This window comes from Canis lupus, chromosome 15 (assembly GCF_003254725.2).
Source record: "Canis lupus dingo isolate Sandy chromosome 15, ASM325472v2, whole genome shotgun sequence".
Classification (NCBI taxonomy): domain Eukaryota; kingdom Metazoa; phylum Chordata; class Mammalia; order Carnivora; family Canidae; genus Canis; species Canis lupus.
In genome coordinates, this window is record NC_064257.1 from 42,259,518 (window position 1) to 42,287,500 (window position 27,983).

The 27,983-nt window shown below is 51.3% G+C and overlaps 1 protein-coding gene across 5 annotated transcripts in view; it reads left to right on the forward strand.

The window, feature by feature from the left end:
* STAB2 (stabilin 2) overlaps positions 1 to 27,983 on the forward strand; it is a 140,703-nt gene that overhangs the window by 42,272 nt on the left and 70,448 nt on the right. For all 5 annotated transcript variants that reach the window (XR_003132910.3, XM_049094135.1, XM_049094134.1 and 2 more), the window contains exons 13-25: positions 1,345 to 1,488; positions 2,012 to 2,068; positions 2,222 to 2,347; positions 6,807 to 6,860; positions 7,156 to 7,236; positions 9,949 to 10,101; positions 12,927 to 12,989; positions 17,083 to 17,169; positions 18,188 to 18,274; positions 19,344 to 19,455; positions 22,552 to 22,732; positions 22,929 to 23,022; positions 24,180 to 24,338. Coding sequence is in view for 4 of the 5 variants with exons in the window: in XM_049094135.1 (XP_048950092.1) it covers positions 1,345 to 1,488; positions 2,012 to 2,068; positions 2,222 to 2,347; positions 6,807 to 6,860; positions 7,156 to 7,236; positions 9,949 to 10,101; positions 12,927 to 12,989; positions 17,083 to 17,169; positions 18,188 to 18,274; positions 19,344 to 19,455; positions 22,552 to 22,732; positions 22,929 to 23,022; positions 24,180 to 24,338 (1,398 nt within the window). In the remaining variant the exon portion in view is untranslated. The remainder of the gene's footprint in view (positions 1 to 1,344; positions 1,489 to 2,011; positions 2,069 to 2,221; positions 2,348 to 6,806; positions 6,861 to 7,155; positions 7,237 to 9,948; positions 10,102 to 12,926; positions 12,990 to 17,082; positions 17,170 to 18,187; positions 18,275 to 19,343; positions 19,456 to 22,551; positions 22,733 to 22,928; positions 23,023 to 24,179; positions 24,339 to 27,983) is intronic.

The window sequence follows — 27,983 nt, forward strand, 5'->3', positions numbered from 1 at the left end:
AGAATCTCTGTCTGTGTTTGGCCCCATGGAGGTTACAAGGAACTTCCTTCCTTATTCCTTGTTTGCCAAAGCACTTCCCTATGAGGGAAGAAGCCGAGAGCAACACCAGGAGGGATCTGGCAGGAGAGGAGGATTGTGGAGACAGGGTTATAAAATGCTGGGCTTTGCTGTGGTTTGAATTCATCTTTAAGGGCACATCATTCAGGTGTCAGCAGGAAGGAGAAGCTGTGCAGTGTTTCCTGGAAGCGCCGGCACAAAGCCAGATCAGCATCCCTCTTATAAAAGGAAATGGATTATGTTTGTTTTAGGTTGCTGGAGCTTATCCATCTTCTGCAAACCTAGCACTCCTTCTCCCCTATGCCATGAGTCCTGTTCTGTTGTTTATGTAAAACTACCCTCCCCCCTGCTCACAAATAACTTTTCCTGTCACTTTACTGAGCGAAAGAGGATGTGATTAATAGAACATGCATGTGCGGGTTATGACCTATATTGTTGCATTTCACCAACTATCAACAGTTGATAGGTTATTGAGCACTTAATCTATGCAAAGTACTGACATAAACCTTCATTTATGTTGTATAAGACTGGCAACAACCTCATAAAGGAGATTTTTCAAGTGGGAAAACCAAGAGATCATGAGTAAGGGCCAGAGGCAAGATTCAAATGCAGATCTCCTTGCCTGATTCATTAACCAGTGTGTTGTACTGTGTGTGTAAGGATGGATGGATGGACGGACGGGTGGATGGACAGATGGACAGATGAGTGGATGGATGGATGGATGGATGGATGGACGGTGGACAGATGGATGATGGATGATGGACAGAGATATCTAGATAGATGGATGAAAATGTAGCTTCTTTTCTCACAAGGACATTCTTTCACTCATTCATTCATTCACCCATTCATTCACTCATTCAATACATATTTATTGTCTATAGCTTGTAAGAGCCACATGAAAGGAAGAAGGAATTAGCTTCAGTCATTTATGCAACAAAAATTTTTTATTCTGTGCCTTGGCTATAAAACACACTAAAGTAGGTGATAAGTTTACAGTAAATTGAATCGTTTTGCCCTTCTCACCCTTGCAGGCTATTGGGGGAGACTTATGATTCCTTATTCACATTTAGCAATCACTGGTAGTCATCAGTGGTTTCACACATTATCTCATTTGATCTTAATGAAAGACCTGTGAAATCAAACAAGAAAGTGCCAAGTTTCCTATTTGAGATTAAGTGATTTATCCAAGATCATATAGCCAATAGATGACAGCCAAGGACTCAAGACTTCTAATCCAGTACTCCTTCAAGGATACCACATGAATTTTATTTTTTCTTGGTGTTTTAGGACAATCAAATAAAGCTTAAACTCAGTGGAGGCAAAAAGAAGGTAAAAATTATACAGGGGGACATAGTTGCTTCCAATGGGCTCCTGCACATCCTTGACAGAGCCATGGACCAGATGGCACCCACATTTGAGAGCAACACTGAGGTGAGACATTTCCCAAATCCATCTTTCTTTGTTCCCGGGAGAGTCATATCAAAGAAGAAAATGCATGCCAGCACTATGTGGTTGTCCTTCTTGTGCTCTAGGACCCTAACCATGGGGAAAATAGGATAATTTCTGTTTTCAGTGGAAACTTCTGCCAACAGAAAGAAAAACATACAACAGGTGCATGAAAGATCTCAATTTTATGACCTCTTTCATGGCCACATATGATGATTCAGTCTAGTATCCATTTGTCGTGAAAAGTTCTCTCTTGTGCTTTATGGGGGAGGGCAGTCCTCACTGCAATAGAAATTTATTTCTTTTGACTCATTTGATTATGGCCAAAGGCTACCTCAGAATACACAGATCTAAACCACTTTTTCAATAACAACAGGAAGCATTTCTATAATGTGTTGTGGTTGACTTGGTTCTTTTCTATCCACATTTACCCATAAACTCTGTCACAAACCTTTTAATGTTGGGGTGTCTATTTCCTAAACTGCCTGTTTCTTTTTGTGATTTTTAGCAAACCATAATGACAATGCTGCAACTAAAATACAGCAAGTTCAGATCTTTGTTAGAGGTACGTACTTTTCATGAGCTTCTGGAACATGGTTTTATGTCCAGTCTTTTATATAATGAGCAGAGGTGTCAATGATAAATATTTGCCAAGGAATGACTTGAAGTATTTGTCAGAGATAGGTTGCAGATATAAACTTTCATTTCTCAAATGCAGGAAACCAATGTGGGACGTGTCTTAGAAGAAGATGGGGCTGGCACACCATACACCATTTTTGTTCCAAGTAATGAAGCCTTGGACAATATGAAGGATGGCACTCTTGATTACCTCCTTTCTCCAGAGGTATGGTATTCTACATACTCTGATGGCATCGTGTCAGCATTGCTGCCTCAGCCTATGCCCATACAGACTTTTTGCAAACTAGAGATGTTCATGTATCACCATCTACCCTCTAGCAACCGAGGCAGACATCATTAATCAATCACAGTCCTCTGGAACCATGGATGTGGCTCCAATATCCTGGACAGAGTTCCAAGTAGCCAGTCAGACTGAGCACAGGAAATAAAATCTATTTGCTGCCCTAGTTCTACATGATTAGTTTGATTTTTCCTGGCTCTTCTAGTATATCTCAGTGGCAAAATCAATATTTTGATTTCCCTACTCCAAAACTACCGAGAAGATGAATTCCAAACTAAACCACCCTGGGACAGGTCTAGGCTAAATGTAAAAGGCACAAATCTTGGGGGGACCTGAGTGGCTCAGTGGGTTAAGTGTCTGACTTGACCTCAGCACAGGTCTTGATCTCAGGGTCGTGAGTTCAAGCCTCATGTTGGGCTCCATGTTAGACATGGAACCCTCTTTAAAAAAAAGAAAAAGGAATAAATGTTATTTTTAGATGCCCCAGACATTGCTTTCTATTGCATTCACCTCTCTTCACAATAACCCTCCACCCCTATTTACCATAAGACTTCAATTCTTTCACATTCTCATCTAGAAAGGAGATTTTTCTCCTTCACACAAGAGCGTAAATGACTGGCACCATTTAAAGTGTTTCCTCTCCCAGAAATAACAGCCTGAAGCTGAAGGGAAGAGTGACTAATTATGGAATTTCATTCATTAGAATGTGAGGTGATGGAATTCTAGGAAGGGCCATAGCTTTCCTCCAGTGCCCTAAAATCATGCCACCATCCTGGCAACGGGGCAAGACTACTCACAACCTCATGTAGATCAGCTCATTGCACAAAATGAGGGGCCCGGATCTTTTAGGGCAGAGATTCCTAAATTTCAGTGTACTTAGAAATCGCCCTTGGAGCCTGTTATGTAGGTGGCTCACAAACCATTCCCCAAGCGTTCTGATTTAATGGCACCTCCATGAGATCTAGAAATAGACATTTGGGGAAAGTACCAACTTTTTAACTCAGGTGACCCAGGCCACACTGTTTCTGGAACCCTGAGACTCATTGCATGTATGGCTTAGAGATGCACAGGGCTACAAACCTCTCTAGAATACTTTCGGGCATCTACAAGGACATCTTGCTTTCAGAAAATTTTGGATTAAAAAAACGTGTGGATCCAAAAGATAAATCAGAAGGTAATCTCTCACATTGCAAGCAGATGTTCACCACGTGAAAGGATTCACTACGGGTTTCTGCTTGAACTGTTGGATTTCCCAGTGTCTTCAAGATAGAGCACTGTTGTAAAACTATGTATGATTCACATGCACATTTTCTGAAACCTAAACATTGCAGAAAAACTGGTGTAGCTCTCTTTGAAACACAAATTCACGCTGAATTTTAAAGCAAAAAAAATAATAATAATAAAATAATAATAATAATAATACTCCCCTGGGAGATTATTAAAATCCAGAGATTATATGGCTTCACTGAGTCCATAGCTTCTACTTTAATACAGGTTTTTAAAAATAATATTAAAGGCGTTCTCAGACAGCTAACCAGCTACACCTAGAATTAAAGCAAAATCTTTTCATTCGAATAGAAAAACAGCAACCTCCCTGCTTTTCTGTCAAGCACCTTTGCTCAGAAAGCTCTCGTCTTTGTCTTCCTTCCTAACTCCTTGGAGCTGTGGCTGGAGCAGCTTGCTTGGGCTATGGGGAGGAGACTATGTAGTCTTCCCAGCCCCCTCCAGGGAGAGCGCCTTGCAGCCTGACACTGACCTAGGGCGGGAGCACTTCTACAGCAGAAGCTGGCCTGTGCGGAGCTCGGAGCTCGGGGCTCCCTTGGCTCCACAGAGAACAGATGTGCCGCTGCCGCTGGCTCCCCATCTCCTTGCTCCCAGAGGCAGCATCCTTCTGCCCTCAAAGGTTATAAATGCTGCAAGTTTCCTGGTTCTGAGTCAACAGTCTCCTTCCACATTGGTTTCTAGGTGAGGAATAGGATGATCTTCTCCGCTTTATTCTCAGGCCCAGAGCCTGTTGAGTTAAAGCTTCTCAACCTCTTGGAAGGTCTTTGTCTCTCCAGACATTTGAATAGCATGCTTCAGCTTTATTTCAGGGATGAAATCCAGCAGGAGACAGAAAGGGCCCCATCAGCTCTGCTGATGAAATGGAAAATAAATAGATTTCATTAGAGGAGCGGCTTCTGATTCTGATCTTCGAATGCCACATTTCCTTCCCAGCATATCTTTTTGCTTTGGGGAGAACTGAAGCAAAAAGTCCAGGAACTATGCTGCCCCCACAGAGACCGCAGCTACTGATAAGCAGCCCCAGTTAATGATTTGTCACCGAACCAGGCGAAACAAAAGCAAAGGGAAGGAGAGACTGACCCCACCAGCTCATGAGATGAAGGGAGGTGACACCGTGGAGTCCGGGCTCATAGGAGCAATGTGGTAGAAAAACTCTATGACCTGGCATCAAAGGGCTGGGTTTTTGTTTTTTTGTTTTTTTGTTTTTTACCTAAAACGTCAGGGAGGGGGCAGATGTCTTCATGAGAGAGAGGCTCTGCTACAAACAGCAGCTCCTGGACACGCACCCTGTTTAGCTGAGCCACCTGGACTGACTCCTAACCGAATGATGGCCCTCGTGGCCCACGGCCACACGAGGCAACAGGCACACACGATGGCAGGGATGATGCCCAGCAGCTCCTCGGCCCTTTTCTTTCTCCTGCTTCATGTGAAAAAAAGGATCAAACGCCAGTTAATTCTGGGGCTCTGGAAGTGAATGATCCAGTCGGTAACGTCCTCCCTATAGAATCAGAGGATCAGAAGGGTCCCACTACTCTTTATTCTGCAGGTGAAACCAGGGCCTGGAGGGAGCCATGTGGCATGCTCAGGGTGACAGAGTCCCAATCAGGACTGCAAGGTCAAGCTCACTGCTTTTCCTAGGACCCCTTCCCCCCTTTTAACTTATTGGCACAAGTGTTTGCACAGGGCCTGCCATATGCCACACACTTTATGGCCTGGCAGCCCATTCATACACCAGGCAGATCTGGCCCTTGCCTCCCGAGGGTGTGCAGTCCCTTTGGGCTGGCATTACCCATCGGTCCCCACTTTTTCTCACCCCTTCCACCACTGAACATCCAAACTTATAGTAGCACTGCCTCTGCCGGCGAGTGCTCACATGTGGGAACCGTGAAGCAGCTGCGAGGGGAAGACAAGAGCCAGACACCCAGGAACGGAGCTAGGGCTGCAGGAAGTGTCACATCCAGGCCTGGTCCCCAGGGTCCCATGTCAACATTCTTACTGCTAACCCTGCCTGGCTCACGGTGCTGTGGGCTGGTAGTTGTGGGGACCACACAATGCATCACCCAGAGGGAATGCAGTTGCCAACATATAGGGCGGAAAGCAGGGTGGCCACAGACGAGCCAGGACATGTGGTCACTTCACAGCCTGGGGACCTAGACCCAGTGCGCAGGGCCTGTTCTCCACAGGGCCGCTGGCTGCTGGAGCTTGCCCCTGGGGTAGTCAGCCTTGGGGAGGCTCCTGCAATCCTGACTGTGATCCTCCTCCCAGCCTCACCCATGCGTCCACCAGTGTGCCATTTAAGAAGCAGAACTCCAGTGTCAGGAAGCCTGTGCCCCCGGCTCTGACTGCAGGGAGTCTGCAGGCCAACCACAGCAGACCCCACAGCTGCTGTGCCCCACAGAAAGGTCCCCTGTCCCCCTCACCTCTGCGAGCTCCCCCCCAGGCCACCCCTGTGGGGATGGCTCCCCCTGCCGAGAGTCTCAAGACCCCTTTCCTCCACCTGCTGCAAACACTTCTGGGGCATGAGAGACCCTGGGCAGGGCTTTGGAGGAGCGCTGACCATGTACCATGCAGGTGCAGAGGGGAGGTGTCTGCCCAGCTGTTCCTAGAAGGGTGGGGCATTCCCAAATTACCAGGATGTGGTCCGACACACAGACATTCACTTATGGAGGAAGTGAAATGGGATCATAAGCTAAGGCTGCCTTAGCAATTCCAGAATGTGGCTTCAGACCTTCTAAGAGATGATGGAATTGAGGGTGGACATCTTAGGCTTATCCCCTAGGTTAGCTTGGTGAGCTCATGTAGCTAAAACTCGCCGTTGTCACACGTAAAATGAGTCGATAGCAGTCCTTCCCCCCACAAGGCTTTTAAGAAAATCAAATAAAACGTGCGCAGAGTGCTTCCAGAGTGGCTGCTGCCACAGCACAGGAATGGGGTGAAGCTCGGCTCCTCGGTGTTGGGGTCCTTTCACCCTGCCCTCCCAGTGAGGACACTAGGGGTCATTTATTTTTATTGATTATGTGTCCAGAGTAACTAGAGTCCCACAAAAGGGGAGAGCAGTACTTCCTACAGGGACTAAAGAAGCATTTTGATTGTTTTGCAGGGATCCCGGAAGCTTCTGGAACTCGTCAGATACCACATTATCCCACTTACTCAGGTTGGCCCCACTTTCCTGCCCTATTTTCCCTGTTGTCCGTGTATCTGACCTAGTCTCACATTCTGTTATTACAGCTCCAGAAAACACGTGACAGTGGTTCTTTACTTGTAGCTCTGGGCCTAAGGGTGGGGAATAATGAGCCCATTATCAAGGGGACCCTCGAAGCCACAAAACTGGTGAAACCAGGGCTCCCATTATTTATTTCCTGGACTTCCAGACTATTGTTTCCAATGAGACCTTCACAAAAGCAGGGCTCATGCCTCGCTCAAAATGTGTTGTTCTCTTCTCTTTGCAGCTTGAGGTGGCGACCCTCATTCTGGCCCCACACATTAGGAGCCTGGCCAACCAGTTCATCCAGTTCAACACCACAAGCAATGTAGGTGTCACAACTCACATGCGTTTCTGCTCTGCTTGTCGCTATTGGCCTACCTCTACCCTAACTCACAGGCTTCTGTCTTTAGGATCACTGCATTTATTTGTTATTTTTTTCACTTCACTATTGTGTTTATTTGCTGACCAAGTGCCCGTGTGAGACCCAGAACTAGATGCCAAGGATAAAGCAGTGAGGAATACAGGCTTACACTGCAGCCAGGAAAACACACTTTAAACAGCTTAGTAATGATCTCATGATTTTGTTACGATTATAAGAAGTGTCATTTTAATTATGGTGAGAGTTTACAATAGGAGGAAGCTGCAAATGTCTGGGTGTCTAGAGGTCCTCGAGACGGGGGAAGCAATGCTTTAGGCAAGCTTCAAAGGGTGAGTACAGGCAACCTGGGCAGAGATGAGTAGAAGAAAGATCCAAGCAGCAGGGAGACTGTGCAGAGGCCCTGCGGTGGAAAGGAACATGACTCACTTAAGAGACTCAGTGAAGGCAGCTTTATTGAGCTGATCCCCTGGTCTAATACCAGCACAAGGCTGTGAAGACACAGATTATGACTCCTGTTAATCCACTGGTGCTGGTGGTGGAGGTGGTGGAGGTAGAAGAGGTGGTGGAGGTGGAAGAGGTGGTAGAGGTGGAGGTGGAGGTGGTGGAGGAGGTGGAGGTGGAGGAGGTGGTGGAGGAGGTGGAGGAGGTGGAGGTGGTGGTGGAGGTGGTGGAGGTGGAGGTGGTGGTAGTGGAGGTGGTGGAGGTGGTGGAGGTGGTGGTGGAGGTGGTGGTGGAGGTGGTGGAGGTGATGGAGGTGGAGGAGGTGGAGGAGGAGGAGCTAGAGGTGGTGGAGGTGGAGGAGGTGGTGGAGGTGGTGGAAGTGGAGAAGGTGGTGGAGGTGGAGGAGGTAGAAGAGGTGGTGGAGGTGGAGGAGGTGGTGGAGGTGGTGGAGGTGGAGAAGGTGGTGGAGGTGGAGAAGGTGGTGGAGGTGGAGAAGGTGGTGGAGGTGGTGGAGGTGGTAGAGGAGGTGGAGGAGGTGGAGGAGGTGGAGGTGGTGGAGGTGGAGGAGGTGGAGGAGGTGGTGGAGGTGGTGGAAGTGGAGAAGTTGGTGGAGGTGGAGGAGGTAGAAGAGGTTGTGGAGGTGGTGGAGGTGGAGGAGGTGGTGGAGGTGGTGGAGGTGGAGAAGGTGGTGGAGGTGGTGGAGGTAGTGGAGGTGTTGGAGGTTGAGGAGGAGGTGGCGGTGGTGGAGGTGGTGGAGGTGGAGGAGGAGGAGGAGGTGGTGGAGGTGGTGGAGGTGGAGGTGGAGGAGGTGGTGGAGTGGTGGAGGTGGTGGAGGTGGAGGAGGAGGTGGCAGTGGTGGAGGTGGTGGAGGAGGAGGTGGAGGTGGTAGAGGTGGAGGTAGTGGAGGTGGAGGTGGTGGAGGAAGTGGAGGAGGTAGAGGAGGTGGAGAAGGTGGAGGTGGAGGAGGTGGTGGAGGTGGAGGAGGTGGTGGTGGAGGTGGTGGAGGTGGAGGAGGAGGTAGAGGTGGAGGTGGTGGAGGTGGAGGAGGTGGAAGTGGTGGAGGAGGTGGAAGTGGTGGAGGTGATGGAGGTGGTGGAGCAGAGAACAGCTGAGCAAAGGCCTGAAGGACATGGAAACACAGGCAAGCAGCAAGAATATCTGGGGGAAAGAGCATTCCAGAGAGAGAGTGAGCGAGAGAGCGCAAGGACAAACACAGGAGGAAGCTGTGCCTGTGCAGGAACAGCCAGATCAGGGCACCTGAAGAGGGGGTGAAGAAAGAGCAGTAGGGGCAGTCAGGGCAGTGGGAAGAGGGGGAGGAGTGCAGTCAGGTCCCACTCGGGCCTGAGGATTTCCTCTGGATGAGAGGGAAGGGGCAGGATATGGAGCAGCGAGGTGACGTGATGGGCATCGGTCCCTCGTCCCTCGGGGGAAGCTGGCTGGGAGCTGGCGCATTGACGCAGGGAATGATGGCGACTCCGACCCGGGCTCCAGGGCCGTGGGGACGGCAGCTGCCTCCGAAGGGAGCTCCCAGGGAGTCTGGGCTGGGACGGGCTAGAGGAAGACGTCCCGAGCCCGGGAGCCACGGGGCCGGGTCGCGGTCAGCGCCGCAGGACAGGCGAGCAGGGAAGCGGGTGGGCCTCCTCGCCAGGCGGTTCACGTCCTCCGCTCCGCTAGAGCAGGGCTCCCGGGGTCCCCGTCGGCGCAGCCCCAGTGCCGAGAAAGTGGAGCCTAACACGCAGTTGGTAGGTGCGGCCACACGCACCCCGTGGCCGCGCTCCTGGATCCCCATGGAGCCGGCGGTTAGGCCCCGCGAGGCCGGCCTGCAAGCACCATGTCTGCAGAAGCATCTGGGCCCTGGCTCATTTAAGATCCGTCTCTCCCTGGGGGCGGCCGGGCTCCATCGGTCAAGCCTCCGACTCTTGGTCTCAGCTCAGGTCAGGGTCTCAGGGTCCCGGGATCAAGCCCTGAGTCATGCTCCCTGCTGAGCCTGCAGCCTGCTTGGGATTCTCTCTCTCCCTCCGTCCTTCCCCCATCCTCCGCAACACCCACCCCCTCAAATCAATCAATCAATCAATCTTAAAAAAAAAAAAGTTCATCTTTCCATATCAGCCAGGCCCTTCTCAGAGCAACAGTCTGAGGGGTGGCCAGTGCTCGGAGGGGCCTGGGATGGCTGCTGTCCTGCAGGCTGGGGCAAAGGATGTCATTGCTTCCTCCCAGGGCCAGATCCTGGCGAATGATGTGGCCGTGGAAGACACCGAGGTCATTGCCCAAAACGGCCGCATCTACACCCTGAGCGGTGTCCTCGTTCCTCCCTCCATCATGCCCATTCTGCCCCACCGATGTGATGAAAGCAAGAGAGAGATGAAGCTGGTAAGGAAACCGGGAACACAAGGAGGGGGCCCCGGGACAGGCCATACTCCTCCTCTCTCGGTTCTGAGGGACCTGGAGAGCAGAGTTACACCATGGGAGCCTCGCACCAAGCAGCTCCTGTCTCCACCAAGGGGCGAGGCCAGGGGCCTGAGGTACTACCTTGAAAAATATGCATGAGGCTCCTGGGAGGAATGTTCCATGATGATCCACCACCCCACCCCACCCCGGTTCTGCTGGCTCCTTGGAGCTGCCCAAACAGATCCCCACAAACTAAGAGGCTTCAAGCAACAGAAATGTATTCCCCCAAGGTTCTGGAGGCAGCGGCCTGAGATCAAGGCCGGAGCTGGCCGGGCTCCCTCTGACGGTGCTGGGAGGTTTCCTTCCTCCCCAATCCCAGCCTCTGATGCTGGGACCGTCCTGGGCTCCTAACTGCATCATTCCAATCTCTGCCTGTGTTCACATGGCTTCCCTCCCCATGTGGGTCATTGTGTGGCCCTCTCACTTCTTCGCAGACACCAGTCATCAGACTAAGAACCCACCTACCCTAGCACGGCCTCACCTTAACGAGTTACACTGGCAAAGACTTAATCAAGGGAACGTGAACTCGGAGGGGCATGCTACTGCACTCCGCTACAGCGCAAGGGTAGCGTATCACCTGGGCCACCCCACCCCAAGCCCACAGCTATGCTCCCAGAAACTTAAAATAGGCTTTCTTCGCAGGTGGGTGCTCTGGCCTCGCCAATCAACCGTCATTCTGTATTTCTTTTCAAAAAGCAAACTTCCTGTTTGCCTCTGAGCTTGGGTACCTTCTCATGGCCTTTCCCGTTCCCATAGCAACATACTTGGCTGAGCTGGTTTTATTCAAATCACCCCGAGTTCCAGCACCAGTGGACATGTGATCCTTCGGTTCCCATGGAAACCATACCACCAAAGTTGCCGCAGGAACAGGCCTGGCTCTTTCTTTTCAGGACATTTCAATAATACTTCAATGATCGTTATCAAAATATCCTTGGAATATGGGCACTGAACAAGGAATAACGGCCTCATTTGATAGGTTTCGTTTATTGATCCCTCCTCTCACCTCTTACTGTGAAGGCTGGAAATAGGGAGTTGAGCACCTGGCATGGGACTGTGGCCAGTTCCTCTGATGCTTTAGGATATTGGGCCCGTACGTCCTCCATGCCAGTCGTATATCATCTGGAGGATGAGATTCAATTCTGAGCACCCCTTTTTAAGAGAGGCAGAAATTCGGTCACTTTCCCAGCCAGTTCCTGGCACTGATTTCTGTTTGGTTCATTCTTTGAAAAAACAAGTTCTGGCAGGTATGTCAAGTGGCATGGGCTGGGGTGAAGTTCAGCACAGGCCAGAGGAGAATAGTCCCATCTCCCATTCCAAAGGTGAAAGGTTTTGGAAAACAGGGTCTCTTGACTTTAGAGCTTCCCCACCCCACACAGGCACCCCTCAAGGTCAAGGACGGAAGTCTGTGGAGGGACAAGGGCAGCCCTAACTGCCTGACTTGTTGCACAGTTGGTCTGTTCCAGGTTGCTCAAAGATGGTTCTCCAGATTCCCAAAGAAAAGAATCAAGAAGTGGGTTTGAGCTGCAACCCAAAAGATCTTTGCTTTATTAGAGAAAAAAAGCATCCCAACACCTGCCTTAGGACAGAATCGTCTTTTACTATTTTCTCTGGGCTTAAAGTTAAATCTATCTGCTCTGCATGACTTGGGATGGTTTTGTTGGGTCTGTTAAAGGTACAAATGCATTCTCTGCAAAGCACCTGGGGCCAGCACAAAGTGGGAGCAGCTGGCATTGTCTAAAAGTCTCAGTTTTTACCAGCCTGAACCCATATCTGCCTTTAGTTTTGTATGTTTGGATTTTAGAGATTTAATTAATAATCTGCTGTACAAGTTAGGGTCCCTGCAGGAAACAGAGGTTACCCTCATGGTTCAAATGAAGATATTTTAAAGAAGATGCTACTACAGCGGGGTGGGCAGGGCTAGGAAGACAAATCAGTTATGCTGGGGCATCTAAGGAGAAGCGATGGCGGGAACTCCCTTTGCCCGCTGGGACCAGAGAGGTGAGGAGGAAGGGGTAGGACATACCGGAAGCCCGTGAGAGCTGGAAGAATGGAAGCAGTGCCCCCCATCAGGAGCTACAGTGGCAGTGCCCACACGGAGATGTGGGGAAGAAATACCTGGATCTTCCCTCCTCCTACCCACCAGGATCCTGCTGGCATCTCGTGTTGGCAAGAACAACAAGATGCTGGCAGGGGAGGCTGAGCAAGCATTCTTCGAGGTCTACCTGCTGGAGCACAGAGCTCAAACAGGGAAGGTCAGAAAATCAATCTGGAGAGTGTGGAGGCATTCACCCCCTTCTTGCTCCTGAATTCAAATGAAACAATAGTCTGGGGGGGGCAGGGGGGCTGGAAGGCAGAGATTCAATGCTGCTGTACTGCTGCTGAGCTAACTGGAGAACAGGGTGCAAGTGCGTGACCCTCCAGCACAGGCAGATGACCACGATGCTTCCTCAGGGCCAGGTGCCTCTACATGACAAATTGTCAGAAACCTCAGGCCGGCAGACAATCTGATGGAGGGGGGTGGCAGAGGGGGGCTGCTGTGAGCAAGCTCACTTAAACAAGGACCCTCCAACAATGACCCCGGCTTTCCTCCTTCTCCCTGTGAAGGCATCAGTAGGGAGAGCACAGAGACACCAGGAGGGTCCCATGAGGGGGCCCCAACCCCTTGGCAAGAAGGACACATGGGACCAGATAGGGAATCCCCATTCCTTCCCAGAGAGGCCTGCACTGATCCTTGTCTTTCCCTCCAGGGCACCTGTGTGAGCTGCTCCCTGGTGTACTGGAGCAAATGTCCTGCTAACGCTGAGCCCACAGTGAGTAGAACAGTCTCGGGAAACCACCTGTCACCCGAGCACCCCACTGCTATTGTTTCTCATCTTATCTAAATTTCTTCTTAAGATCTTAATTCCAAATGGGATAACTTCAGATTAGACTTTAGCCCACTGTACAGGGAGGGTCAGGAGCGTCCTGTAGAGAGGAGGGGAGAGAGTGTCCTGTAGCAGGGAGGGAAGGGAGCGTCCTGGAGCGGGGAGGGGGGAGAGTGTCCTGTAGGGGGAGGGGAGAGGGCCTCCTGTATGGAGAGTGTAGACAGCTGTGTCTGAATCCTGCTCATGACCCCACATATACATGCTTAGCCCCTTTGCACTAATTTCCTGGTCTGTAAGTAAGAGTAAGAATCCCAAGAGCTGTACCCTAACGCCCCGTGTTGTACCCCGGGACATGGCTCCTGAGGAAGTGTCCCCCCTCCTCTCCCCACCCTCCTACATGTGTAGGAGACTCAGAGCTTTGCCCTCAGCATAAGGTCCAGCTGGGCCTGGAAGTTAAAGATCAGTAGGCAGATTACCCAGAGGATACTCACAGATCCCCCCGTACTTGGGATAGACTCCCAAGAAACAAGGACCCCAAGCAATGGCACAGCCCGCATGGGCATGTGGTTGGTATGTAAAGAGGCCGTCGTGCACGGAGGCCCAAGGAAGTTCAGGGTCATCAACCCGGTCCAGTTGTGCAGCTTCTCTGCACCTGCATCCTGCCCCTGGGGAGCAACCGGCTCTTGTGGAAGATGAACAGGGAGGGACTGACAGGGGAGGTTTCACTCCTGTTTCCAGGGAGAAAGGGGAGGAGGGAGTCAGGGTGTCTGTGTCGTATCTGCTGTTCCTCAAGTGCCCTAAGCTCAAAATAACCCTCCTGCCTACATGGCCTACGGGCTGCCCCATCCTGCCCTTCTTATTCCTGTCTGCTCTTCCCAAGCTGCTTCCTAGACGGAAGGCCCAGTACCATCAAGGGTATGACATGGGGACCCTCCATCCTCCTTCAGTGTGACTGGATCCCGCACATGTCCATTGAAAGCTGGTTCCCAGGGCATGGAGAGGAGTGAAATACAGTCTTGATTTGGTTTTGTGTCAAGAAACTCTCATCTAGCGAGGAAAACGGATAGTTCTAGAGTAGTCCACAATCCACATGCCAAGTACTCTACTTGCGGGAAAAGAAAGACACTCCAGGGTAACACTGATGATAGAAATGTCTGCCTACAGGCAGCAGCTCGTTCCACCAGTGGGTCAATCCACTTTAATAAATTTCCCTTTATGCACCAAAAAAAGGGAAGAAAGGAATCCCTGACTGTAATTTTGTCCTAACAAAGAGCATCCCAACCAGAAGTGTCAACACTACAACAGGTCACTGAGGAAGGAGGTGAGCCCATTAACACAACCCTACAGAGGAACATTTAGTGAAGCCAAACATGCGCACGGAATAGGCGCAGGTGTGCAGGCCATTGTGGCTCGGTGAAGCCACTACCCGAGTCCCGTGGGATGATGCTGTCCGCCAGAGGCACGGACGGCAGGAGACCAGAGGAAACCACGCTGGCTGGCGTCAGGCGGATTGCTGCGTGCCAGGCATTGCTCCGGGTGCTTCATGCAGCAGACTGCGGCGTGGCCACGCCACTGTCCCGACCACCATGTGGCCTGGGAGTGGACGTCGGGAAACCAAACATCGTGCCCGAGCTCGCACAGCTCATACTCGGCGGAGCCGCAATCGCGCATCGCTGCGGCCCACGTAAGGAAGAGAAGGGCGGTATCTCATTGTAGTTTTCATTTGTATTTCCCTGATGGCAAGTGATGCAGAGCATTTTCTCATATGCATGTTGGCCATGTCTATGTCTTCCTCTGTGAGATTTCTGTTCATGTCTTTTGCCCATTTCATGATTGGATTGTTTGTTTCTTTGGTGTTGAGTTTAATAAGTTCTTTATAGATCTTGGAAACTAGCCCTTTATCTGATATGTCATTTGCAAATATATTCTCCCATTCTGTAGGTTGTCTTTGAGTTTTGTTGACTGTATCCTTTGCTGTGCAAAAGCTTCTTATCTTGATGAAGTCCCAATAGTTCATTTTTGCTTTTGTTTCTTTTGCCTTCGTGGATGTATCTTGCAAGAAGTTACTATGGCCGAGTTCAAAAAGGGTGTTGCCTGTGTTCTTCTCTAGGATTTTGATGGAATCTTGTCTCACATTTAGATCTTTCATCCATTTTGAGTTTATCTTTGTGTATGGTGAAAGAGAGTGGTCTAGTTTCATTCTTCTGCATGTGGATGTCCAATTTTCCCAGCACCATTTATTGAAGAGACTGTCTTTCTTCCAACATGCATATGAGAAAATGCTCTGCATCACTTGCCATCAGGGAAATACAAATGAAAACTACAATGAGATACCACCTCACACCAGTGAGAATGGGGAAAATTAACAAGGCAGGAAACAACAAATGTTGGAGAGGATGCGGAGAAAAGGGAACCCTCTTACACTGTTGGTGGGAATGTGAACTGGTGCAGCCACTCTGGAAAACTGTGTGGAGGTTCCTCAAACAGTTAAAAATATACCTGCCCTATGACCCAGCAATTGCACTGTTGGGGATTTACCCCAAAGATACAAATGCAATGAAACGCCGGGACACCTGCACCCCGATGTTTCTAGCAGCAATGGCCACGATAGCCAAACTGTGGAAGGAGCCTCGGTGTCCAACGAAAGATGAATGGATAAAGAAGATGTGGTTTATGTATACAATGGAATATTACTCAGCTATTAGAAATGACAAATACCCACCATTTGCTTCAACGTGGATGGAACTGGAGGGTATTATGCTGAGTGAAGTAAGTCAGTCAGAGAAGGACAAACATTATATGTTCTCATTCATTTGGGGAATATAAATAATAGTGAAAGGGAAAATAAGGGAAGGGAGAAGAAATGTGTGGGAAATATCAGAAAGGGAGACAGAACATAAAGACTGCTAACTCTGGGAAACGAACTAGGGGTGGTAGAAGGGGAGGAGGGCGGGGGGTGGGAGTGAATGGGTGACGGGCACTGGGTGTTATTCTGTAAGTTAGTAAATTGAACACCAATAAAAAAATAAATTAAAAAAAAAAAAAAAAAAAAAAAAAAAAAAAGGAAGAGAAGGGCGGAAAGACGGCGGTGTTAGGTGTCTGGGTTAGAGCAAGAATGGCCCCGGAACCACTCTTCACAGGCTCCCCCACCTCTACTCGCTGTTCTCCTGCGATCCGACAGGAGGACTGCATGCTCCCTCCGCAGGACTCCCTCGCATAGCTCTGATTTTAGGAAGTCCTCAACGCTCCTCCCTGAACAAGCGCCTCATGTGCGGGGGTGTCTCCACGTCCACGTTTACCCAACACGAACTGTGAGCCCAGGACCAGCACTGTTGTCCCATTTGGCAGAGTGGCGTGTGCTACCCTTGGGTCAGGATGAGGTGCAGCGGCCTCTGGGCCTGCCCCCAGCTAGCGGTGCCTTTAGGAGCAATGATTTACCTGCTGAGGCCACGGTTCCCTTACCCCCAAAGGGGGGCTAAAAAGCACCCACGCGAGGTTGAGGATTGGTGGCTTCACTGTGGCAGCCTCCGGTGAGTTGTTGATAAAGGCAACTCTAGGTGGTTGTGACCACCTGGGTCAGAGAATGGGAGGCTACATTTAGATCTGCCACCCCCCCACACACACACACACACACCCCTCCTAAGAGAAGGACTCAGACCATCACTAATTGGTTTGGTAGATCTTTCTATAAACCAGAGCAGGCTCTGTACTGGCTCCCTCATCTCTGCGTAGGAGCACAGCGATGGCTGCTAACCGGGAAGGGAGACTGAGCCTCACGCAGGACGAGCGGGACAGTGTGCCCAGAGCAGCCCGCAGTAGCTGCCAGGGCACAAGAGGGGAGGTCAAGATAACGGGCCTTAACTTGCGCGAACTGCAGCCTGAGCTCTACTAGCAAGGAAATAGGGGCCTAAGGAGGTGACCAAATGGTGACAGGGAGCCACATGTGTGCTGGGGCGCCTTCCGGCTCATGTGTAAGCCCAGCCGTGGCCAGAGGACCTCAGATGCAGACTCTGCGTTTTTCCCATTGGCTTTCTTCCAGGCGCTTTTCACACACAGATGTGTCTACACCAGCAGAGTAAGGAGCCTGAAGACGGGCTGTGCCCGATACTGCAACACCACAGTGCAGGTGAGGTCAGCAGGAGGGCGCGGCCCCAGGACCACACTCTGGGTCTCAGTGTCCACGATGTCAGGGACGCTGTAGGGCCTTGGCCTCGGCTTCCCACAGGGCACGGCAGGGTGCACTCTCCCGGCCCATGCCAGCCCCACCCCTCTGACCCCCATGGTTCCCACTGTCCTCGACAGGGAGCACATACTCTAGACGCTCTCCCCACAGAAGGCCGAGGCCGTGCATCCAACCCATAACCAGGGTCTGACCCCCATCGTGGTCTCAGAGCGCACACTTGCCACTCCCTCCCCACAGTTCTCCTCCAGGTTTCCCGGGACAGATTCCTCTTTCAGGTGTTTATCGCCCACGCCATCTGTCGCTGCAGTGGATCCACACTGGCCTCCCCAGGCTTCCCCTACTTTTGCCTCCGCCTGCCACCATGTCATTACCATATTTTTGTCTTCCCAACACTTTCAGTTCCCTTTATTTGGAGATAGATTGTCTGCCCCGACTACACAGAAGATGAGCTCCGGGGCACAGGCCTTCCCGCCACATTCTTAGGCACTTGGGCACTAGGGTCCAGCTGGTGCCTGCAGTCAAACCTCAGTACATGGGGCGGGGGGGTGGGGACGGGGCGCTGGGGGTGGTGGTGTTGGGGCCTCAGTACATAGGGGGGTGGGAGCAGGGCCTCAGTACATGGGGGACCTCTATACACAGGGGGTGGGGCCTCAGGACACTAGGGGGGTTGGGCATCAGTACACGGGGGAGCAGGGTGGCCTCAGTACACGGCGGGGGGATCAGGCCTCAGTACAGGGGGGAGTATCAGGCCTCAGTATATGGGGGCGGGGGTGGGGCCTCAGTACACAGGGCAGTGGCAGGGGGTGAGCAGATTGCAGGGCAGCAGCCACATCGCCATCCACACTAGAAGGCTGGCTGGGGCCTGACCCTGTTCCTTACAATAGTGGAAAATAAAGTCTGTTTCCTCTGGGGACTTGGCACACTGCTCAGCCCTCAGCGCATCTCACCTTCTGTCTCCCAGATCCCCAGGTGCTGCCAAGGCTTCTACGGGCCTGACTGTACTCCGTGTCCAGGAGGCTTCTCAAATCCCTGCTCAGGGAATGGCCAGGTGATGCAAACCTTTCATGAATGTTGAGCTTCATGAGAAGCTTCATCTCTCCTAAGTCAAGCAGGGTAATAATTTCGAAAGGCCCTGAGCCAGAAAATTCACAGGGCCAAACACTGTTCCCAGAAAGGGACGGAGACCATCAGTTGCTAAGATGATAGAAGGTACCTGCGGTAGAGGGGATCTGCTGGGGCTGGAGGGCAGCGGGGGTGCTGGTAGCTCTGACGTCTGCTTCTGGCTGCAACCACCAGACCCTGCCACATCCCTGAGGCTCCCCTGGCCCCTTGTTCCTCTCAGGGAAGAGAGCAGAGTCCCCTGAGTTCATCGCCAAGATTCCTCTCAAGATTAAGATTCTGTGATATTTTTCTTAAAAAAAAAAGGTACTGCCCAGTGATTGCTTTTTTTTAACCCACCTCCAAAACCTAGTAAAAGGCCCAAACTTAAGTCACATAGCTTAGAGCCAGGGCTAAGCAAACGCAGGTGAGCAGCTGTGGTTCACCTGGGGAATCATACATCCGTGCATTTAGGAAATGCACGTCTGAACCCACCAGGTCAACAAGGAGGGGACTCTGCCCACACGATGGATGGAGGTGAGGCAAGGACAGGGTACAGCGGGGACTAACGAGCCACCAAGCCGATGCGGGGACCAGTGCCCAAGTCTGCTGCCCCACAATCATGGCAGGACTGACCTTGAAACGGCTGAAATGGAAGGACGGGGGTGCAGGGGCAGGGGGGTCCTACACTGCAGGTCCTGCACCCTGGAGGTCGGCAGCTAGTCACAACGCCCCCAAGCATGGTGTGCAGGTCCCCAGCTCACCATCATGACCCCCTTCTCCCTAAATGACTTCCCTTAAAGTTGGAAATCTCAAGGCACAGGGGCCAGGCTTGTCAGTGTTGGAGCAGGACATGACACCAGCTTCCATGAGGCTCTGAGGGCTCCACGAAGGCTCTGAGGGCTCCACGAGGGCTCCACAAGGGCTCCCCGAGAGCCACATCAGGCACAGGAAGTCTGATTTCCTAGCAGTCAGGCCTCTGGGTCCTAGCTGACCTCCAGGCCTGCCCACCCCTGCAGTGCGCCGACGGCCTCAACGGCAACGGGACGTGCCTTTGTCAGGCCGGCTTCCGAGGCTCCCAGTGCCAGTTCTGCTCTGATCCCAACAAGTTCGGACCTCGCTGTGACCAAAGTAAGTGGCATGTCCTGCTCGGCAGCCAGGCCTCCTCTGCCACGCAACACGGGGCTCTGCACCCTGGGTTCCCCACACTCCCTCATCCTCCAGCACCTGGTTCTCACAGGGCAGCCCGGCCAGCTGTGGGGCCCACGTGGCAGGGTGTTGAAGCAGAGGGCCTGGGGTGGTGTCGCAGAACTTGAGAGTCTCACCAACTCCCTGGGGACACCGCTGCTGCGGCCGAAGGACCGCACTTGGAAACCCTGTCTCAACAGTGTATGTTCTCATTCATTTGGGGAATATAAACAATAGTGAAAGGGAATATAAGGGAAGGGAGAAGAAATGTGTGGGAAATATCAGAAAGGGAGACAGAACATAAAGACTCCTAACTCTGGGAAACGAACTAGGGGTGGTGGAAGGGGAGGAGGCGGGGGGTGGGGGTGAATGGGTGACGGGCACTGAGGGGGACACATGACGGGATGAGCACTGGGTGTTTCTCTTTAGAGAAACCCTGTCTCTAAAGGTTTCCCATTGGGTGGCCCAGGTGGCTCAGAGGTTTAGCGCCACCTTCAGCCCAGGGTATGATCCTGGAGATCAGGGATCGAGTCCCACATCGGGCTCCCTGTATGGAGCCTGCTTTCTCCCTCTCCCTGTGCCTGTGTCTGTGCCTCTCTCCCTCTGTGTCTCTCATGAATAAATAAAATCTGAAAAATAAAATAAAATAAGATTAAAAAGGTTTCCCCATAGACCTGGGGCTACCGTGAGCTCAGCAGGCCCCATCCATTAGCTGTCCCCTCTGCAAATGTATGCCCTTGGGCAAGTTACTACCTGCCCCCAGACCTCAGTTTCCCCATGGGATGATAATAGTAATGACCTCCTAAAGTTAGTGCAAGTCATAAATGGAAAGCACTTGCCTTGGAACAATGCCTGGCACCCAGAACACAAGACACTGGCCCTGGTTATATTGCCTATGACTGTTGTTACTGTTGCCGTGATTCTAAGTCCAGTGACACAAATGTCAGGAAGCTTGGAGGACAAGTAGAAAGTTCCACAACACGGGGCATTTAAATGAAAAACGCAGTTATATAATTTTAGAAAATGCACCATGTCTTTCAAAATGACATCATGGGTGTATTTAAGCAGACAGATACATATACGTCCAGAAATAAACATAGGTGTGTATTTCTACACTAAGGTTAGAACTTGAAAGAAAAAAAAAAGTAAATGGATGAGAGCTGGGTCTGGAATCACGCTGACCTGAAATCACATCTCCACCATGCAAGTGACCAGCTGTGTGACTTTACAGGTTTCACTGACTCTCAACTTCCCAGTCTATAAAATGAAGATAACGGTACCTGCGTCATGGTGTTTGGTGACATTAGGTCATAATTTCGGGCTGCAGCACAGAGCTGACACCCCGCTGACACCGCTCCTCCTACTAGGACTATAAGCTTCATTTACTGCTCACAAAGCACACAGCCCTCCCCTCCCCTGTTCAGGTCCCCACAGCCATCGCCCAGGACAGACAGGACACCAGAGCACAAACAGCCATGGATCCCAGTCCACTGCTCTTTGTGCCAAATAAGGTTCCTGAGAAACAAAAATGAGGCTTCATTCCCCAGCCTGCCGACATTGGTATTTCCATGAGGCCAGTGGGGCAGAATGCTGAGGCTGGGAGGCAGCCTGGAGGCTCTGGCAGCAGCGCCTCTTGTCCCGGCCTTGGCTGCCCAGTGTCCAGGCAAGGAGGTTCCTCCGCCTTCTGGGTCCTGGTCTCTTGCACATGAAGTCCTGACCTGCTTAGAAATTCATGAAAAGTCTTTTGATTTCAGTCCAGCCCTGATTTTGCAGCACGCTCGCCACATCTCTCGTCTTGTCCTGGATGTTGGCGGTGAGCACCCACAGCAGTTCCTCTCCTGTAGCCTCCTGGGCACAACCACCGAGGCCTTCCTCTCAGATCGCATCCCAGCCTGAGAGCCTTGCCACCCACCTTGGATAATGTGGCCTCTGTTTTTCTCCCCGAGTGCATAGGAGGCTGTGTCTGAGGCACGTTCCCATCATTAAATCTGTATAATCAAAAGCAAAGTCACCCGGTACAGCTTTTTTTTTTTTTTTTTAAAGATTTATTTATTTATGAGAGAGGCAGAGAGAGAGGCAGAGACACAGGCAGAGGGAGAAGCAGGCTCTTCGCAGGGAGCCCGGTGCAGGACTCGATCCCAGGACCTCAGGATCACAACCTGAGCCGAAAGCAGACGCTCAACCACTGAGCCCCACAGGCATCCCACCCACTACAGACATGTGCAACAGCAGCTACACCCCTGGCCTACTGTGTGCACGCAGGGCACTGACAGGTGGACCTGGAACCTTGGGTTCAAGGCCCTGCTTCAAAACCTAGCAGTGAGTTGGGCCATGTGCTCCCTGTCCCTGGGTCCCAGTTTGCTCCTGTGGAAATGGAAATGATAGAAGTACCCCCTCTGAGGCAGGTGGTGCTCCCAAGGGGGGACAGGTAAAGGTCCCACCAGACGCAAGCAACGCCAGTGGTCGTGGCCAGTTTGCTGTGATGGAGGGTGAAGAACAGGAAGCTGCACGGCAGAGGCCAGGCTGGCAGAGAAACCCCATCTGTTGATTCCAGAATGGGGAGAGCTTTCTAGCCTGAGCTCTCCAACCATGACATAGATGAAGATCGTGTTCCTTCGCCTCTTTCACACACACACACATGCACACACAAACACGTACACACACACCTGTGCACGCACATGCACATGTGCACATGCACATGCATGCACATATATATGGACACACACATATGTGTGCACACTTATGCACATGCATATGCACATACATGCACACACGCACGCACACACATGCACATATACAAAGGCACTTCTGAGACTGAGTTCTAACAGCCATGAGTGGTGAGTCAAGCTCAGCAAACACTCAGGCAGCAGGATAGACACTAGAGGAGCTAAGGCACAGATTCCAGAACCTTCCACTGGCTCAGCGCCACGCCGTGCTCTGATGGGAACAAGGACTGGAGGGAGGTGCTGTCCTGGCAGTGACTGCGGCCCCCTGCTCCACTCGCTCGTCCATCCCAGTGCTCCGGCCCTTGTGTTCCAGAGTGTCTGTGCCTGTTGGGGACATGCGATAGCAGGATCGACAGCGATGGTGCCTGCCTGGCCGGCACCTGCCGCGGAGGCTCTGCTGGGAGGTTCTGCCACAAGCACACATCTGCCTGTGGGCCCGATGCACAGTCATGTCACATCCACGCCACCTGTGAATACAACAATGGGACAGCCAGGTAGGCCCGGGTCCCACAACTGCTAACAGGTCACAGGGCCTGGGCACCTGTGACTGGCTTTCTGCACCAGCTTGTCCCAGGGACAAGCGGTCAGATGTCAGGCAGGAACGGGTGAGCCCCCAGCGGTCTCTTCCGGAGAGAGTGGAGGCTGCTCAGGATTCTGGGGCTCACTCTGTGCACACGCTTCTCTTCGCAGCTGTGTTTGCAAAGAGGGCTACGAAGGGGATGGAGGTTTCTGTTCAGAAGTGGACCCTTGCACAGGATTCGCGTCAGGGCGCTGTAGCCGAAATGTGAGTGTTGCTCTTTATCTCCAAGCTGCCTGGTTTTTTAGGGAATCCTCAGGGGAGGCTTTACGAAAAGCAGCGTCTGATGGCTTTTCATTGCATGAGGCAGAACTGCTGGAACCTTACATTTTAGAGCTGACACCAGTGCCCGTGAGCCTAAACCTCACGTGTGGGAGGTGCCAAGACCACAGGAGGGGGGTCGCTGGGCTCCTAGAAATACAGCCGGAGAATCTGATCCCGGACATTATTAGTCAGACACTATGGACGGAAACGTCACAGCTGACAGTGACGTCACATCTGCCATCCGCTCTGCTCCCGCCCACCCCAGCCCCAGGAAACAGGTGTTCTGATCCCACCTGTACTAACAGGGAAACCAAGGCTGGGGCTGCTGAGTGACTGCCCTAAGTTCTGTCCGCGGGGATAGCCCAGGGGCACGGCCCAGACCCACCGCAGCCTGAATACTGTCCACGCGGGGCCCGGCCACCTCCGTTCCCACCACAGTCACCCAAACTGGTGCCCTGCGGCCGCGCTGCCCACCCTGGCCTTTCCCTGTCCCCCGCAGCCAGAGGGGCTTGAAGTGCAGCGGCGTGTTTGTGCCGTGCTGACACCCCTTGCGGCACGCCCCAGCGGGAAGGTGAGATCAGATGGTGGCAGGCACCTTGCGCTGGCCCCGCCCTTGCGGCAGTGTCGCCTGCACAGCCCTCCCCCGTGTACCCTTCAACCCCGGGGCGCCGGCCCCACAGGCCCAGAGTGGGTGTGGCGGCCGGAGCTCGGCCTCAGTGTCCTGAATGCTGGCCTCGTGGAGTTCCGCAGCCGTGTGCCCGCGGGCCGGGCCTTGTGTCCTCCCAGCCTCACCACCGCCTCTTCCATGAAGCAGGGAACAGAGGACTTTGCTGGAGATGGCAGCTGTCCCTGCTTCCCTGAGAATGGCTCCCCACTCAGTAAGGGACCCGGCGTTCCCAGCGCTGGCCGGTTGCGGGGCTGTGACAGGCAGTTCTGTACTTTAAACCTCCTCGTGTTCTCTCCTGATCTTGGTAGAATGTGCGTGGTAACCGTTCCTGTTGCCCTCCACGCACACACCTGCTTCTAGAAGGCACCTCCCCTTCTGTGCTGTGGCTCCACGTGGCAGGGCTGCAGTTTCAGAGCTGCTTTTCCTTCTGCAGGCGGAGTGCGTCAGAACCGGCACAGGGACCCACACATGCGTGTGCCAGCAGGGATGGACTGGGGACGGCAGGGACTGCTGGGCCATTGACAACTGCCTGCTGCCCGGGACCGGCGGCTGCCACGTCAACGCCACCTGCTTGTACGTAGGCCCCGGCCAGGTAGGTGTGATGGGGGGAACAGCAGTCTTTTGGCTGGAACATACCACAGCTCTTTAATCATGTGGTAGTGAGAGCAAGTGGTCATGCAAACCCATGGTGTAGCTGCTCTTTTTTTTCACCTTCTGACACTCTGTGCCCATTCAGCCCACCCCCATCCCACCTCCAGCAACCACCAGTCTGTTCTCTTTATCCAGGTGCTTGGTTTCAGTTTTGGTGTTTGGGGTTTTGTTTAAGATTCCCTATGTAACAGGGATCACATGGTATTTGTATTTCTCTGACTTGTCTCGTTTAGCATAATGGCCTCAAGGTCTGCTATGCTGACTCGAATGGCAAGATCACATGCCTTCTTATGGCTGAGTAATATTCCAGTTTGTGTGCACACCACCTCTTCTCTGTCCATCCTTCCATCCGTGGACACTCGGGTTGTCCCGTATCTTGGCTACTGTAAATGACACTGCAGTGAGCACAGGCATGCAGCTATCATCTCAAATTTGGATAAATATTCTGAACTGAAATTGCTCAAAGCTATGGTAGTTCCGTTTTTCATCATTTGAGGAACCACTTTACTGTTTTCCATAGTGGCTGCACCTGCTTGCATTCCTGCCAATAGCACGTGAGTTCTCTTTTCTCCACATCGTCACTGACACTTGTTATTTCTTGTCTTTTTGATAAAAGGTGTACGAACAGGTGTAAGAAGGTAGCTCATTGTGGCTTTGATTTGCATTTCCCTGATGATTAGATGCCAAGTGTCTTCTCATCTGCCTGTTGGCCATCTATCCATGTGTCTTCTTTGGGGAAAAAAAATGTCTATTCAGACCTTCTGCCCATTTTTTTATACTAAAATCATGGATTTTGTTGTTACACATTAAACATCTCCTAACAGCATATTTCCTGCAGCCTTGTCAAAGAATACCTCCTTTGACAGAATGAAAAGCCAAGCCCTTCACTCCACATGCCCCATGGGTACAGTACATGATGTCAGGTTGAGTTCTTTGACTCTAAAGGGAATGCAGCATGATTTTTAATTGTATGTATGCGTGATGAACAGTGTCAGTGAGATAAGGAGCAATTCACTTAACATCACAGAATCACCAAATATACAAAGCAGGTTTGCACATCAGTTGTGACTCAATCCCCAGTTCTCACATTAGCTGAGGTAGATGACATAAGTACAGCCACAGGAGACCAGTTAAAAAGTGTGGGATGGCTCCAGTTTCAAGTCTTCATGTGTTATTAATGCAGAAGAACAAAACTCATGAGACAAGACTACACCAGACTTGCTCGAAATAAAATGAAAGGCTTGCTTGCCACAAGCAGTGTGTTTGAACAAAGTGTCATTTGAATGCTAAGAGGCTGCTGTTGAAACCAATGCTACTATTTTCATTCTGTTAATTGAGGTAGCAGAATGGTTTGTGCCACACAGGATTTTAAGGGTCTATCCGCATTTATAAGAAATCTCAAATCTTAAATATTTGCGGTTCTTACACATGACTCAAAATGACCTTGCAGGCCTTCATGGCACAGGACGGTACATCACGTGGACTGTCACGCACACCCTACGGCCCTTTTCCCAAGCGTAAAAGTAACAATCCTACCAGCCAGAGAGCCTAAGCATTCTTTTGAAATTAAATACAAGCCAATCATCCTAGAAATGGCAAAAAGTAGCCTGGCTCCAGGGACTCTGTCCAGTCCCTTGTTAGCCAGTTTTAAATTGTTTAACAGGAGAAGCAGTAATTAGCTTCCTATCCATTGACTTCATTACCCTCATTCCAGAAGTACTGTTCCTACAGTAGCAGAAGCATCGCCGAATGAGGTAGTCTTGATGTCTTTTCTCTTAAAGAATTGAGTTTGTTAATTTCTAAAAAACAAAACAAAACAAAAACATCAAATATAAGTTTGAATCTGAGAAAGCTGCCCCGAATTCTGATTCAACAAGTACCACCAAAAGCATCCAAGAGCCAGAAGGGGTTTCAAAGGATGACAGACCAAGATCAGCTTTAACATTCTACAGAAACCCACAGGCAGCCTCCTCCAAACAAAAAGGTGGGTTTTTTAAAGTTGATGCCTGAATACCTGCAGTGTGGAATGGTCCCCATAGTTCTGTAGCGAGGGATCAAAAGCTGAAATATCAAAAACCATTAATCCCAGGCACAACTTTTTACCTTCATGACATACAACTGGAATGATATGGCGCATCCCTCTGAATCTGGCTTCTTTCACTTACTATCACGCCTCGAGGTTCATCTGTGTTGCTAAATATGGTACATGTCTGTAGCTCATTCTTCTTTTTTTTAATTTATTTACTCATGAGACAGAGAGAGCGGCAGAGACATAGGCAGAGGGAAAAGCAGGCTCCCTGCAGGGAGCCCGATGCAGAACTCGATCCCAGGACCCCAGGGTCACACCCCAAGCAGAAGGCTGAGCCCCCCAGGCGCCCCACACACCCGACTTCCGTCTGGGGTCGGAGTGCCCTTTGGTCTGATGTGTGGACATGGCTGTGTTATTGTGGAAATTCTTATCCAAACGAGACTTAGGAGGAGCTACAAGTCTGTCCAGCAGCCCTGCGTGCGCCAGTGCCTCTGACTGCAGCCTTCCCTGTGACCCAGAGAACTAATGAAGGGCAGGACCTCATTACCTGGCACAGCAGCCACCTAGCAACACCGCCTTCTACGCTGGCCACCTTACTCTAGGGTGACGTGTCTACCTTACCAGCTATACAGAAGACTTAATGCAACAAAGGGTTCACTGATTGCAACAAAGGTCTTAGAATTTCTTCCTGCTTTTTAAAAGGATCGTTTGTCGTTCTGTTATTGTATGGATTACTTATATGTTTTGGATATTAACCGTTTATTAGATGTATAACTTGCAAATACCATCTCCTATCCTGGAGATTCACTTCTCACCATGTTGATGGCTTCCTTTGCTGTGCAGAAGCTTTTTTGGCCTGACGTAGGCCTGTTTGTTCCTTTTTGCTTTTGTTGCTGCGTACATACTACCATGATTCCCATCTTACAAAAGAGGAAACTGAGGCATAGGAAAGCTAAGTAATTTGCTCGCATCTGACAGAAAATAAGTCATGTTGTGGGAGTCGCACCCGAGCGGTCTGACTCCAGAGCCCCTGCTGGTCCCCTCATGACCTGTAGCACCTACAGCCTGCCACCACTTCACCTCACCTCGCCTACGGGAGACCAAGGCAGGGAACCAGTCCGCACTGGGCAGGTGGTGATGACTGTACTGCAACCGTGGCCATGGGAAGGTCCTCTTCATCAAAGAGCCCGCCCCTGTCTTGTGTCTCACCATGCATTTGGCAAACAACTGCCTTCGTTTGCTGGACTCACCTAAATTGCCAAATTGCATTTGAGAAAGAAAAAAAAACCGTCCTTGTCCGTGTATTAGTTTACTAGGGCCACCATAAAAAGTGTCACTGCCTGGATGGCACAGAACAACGAAAATGTACTATCTCCCAGTTCCGGAGGCTAGAGGCCCAAGGCCCAGGTGTGGCGGGTGGGTCCCATCAAAGGGAGTGGGAAAGAGTCTGGCCGTGCCTCTCCAAGTTCCATGAGGCTTGCAGGCAATCGTTGGCATCCTGGGCTTGCAGGTACCTCACCCGCCACCCCTGCCCCCGTGTCCACAGGGCATCCTCCC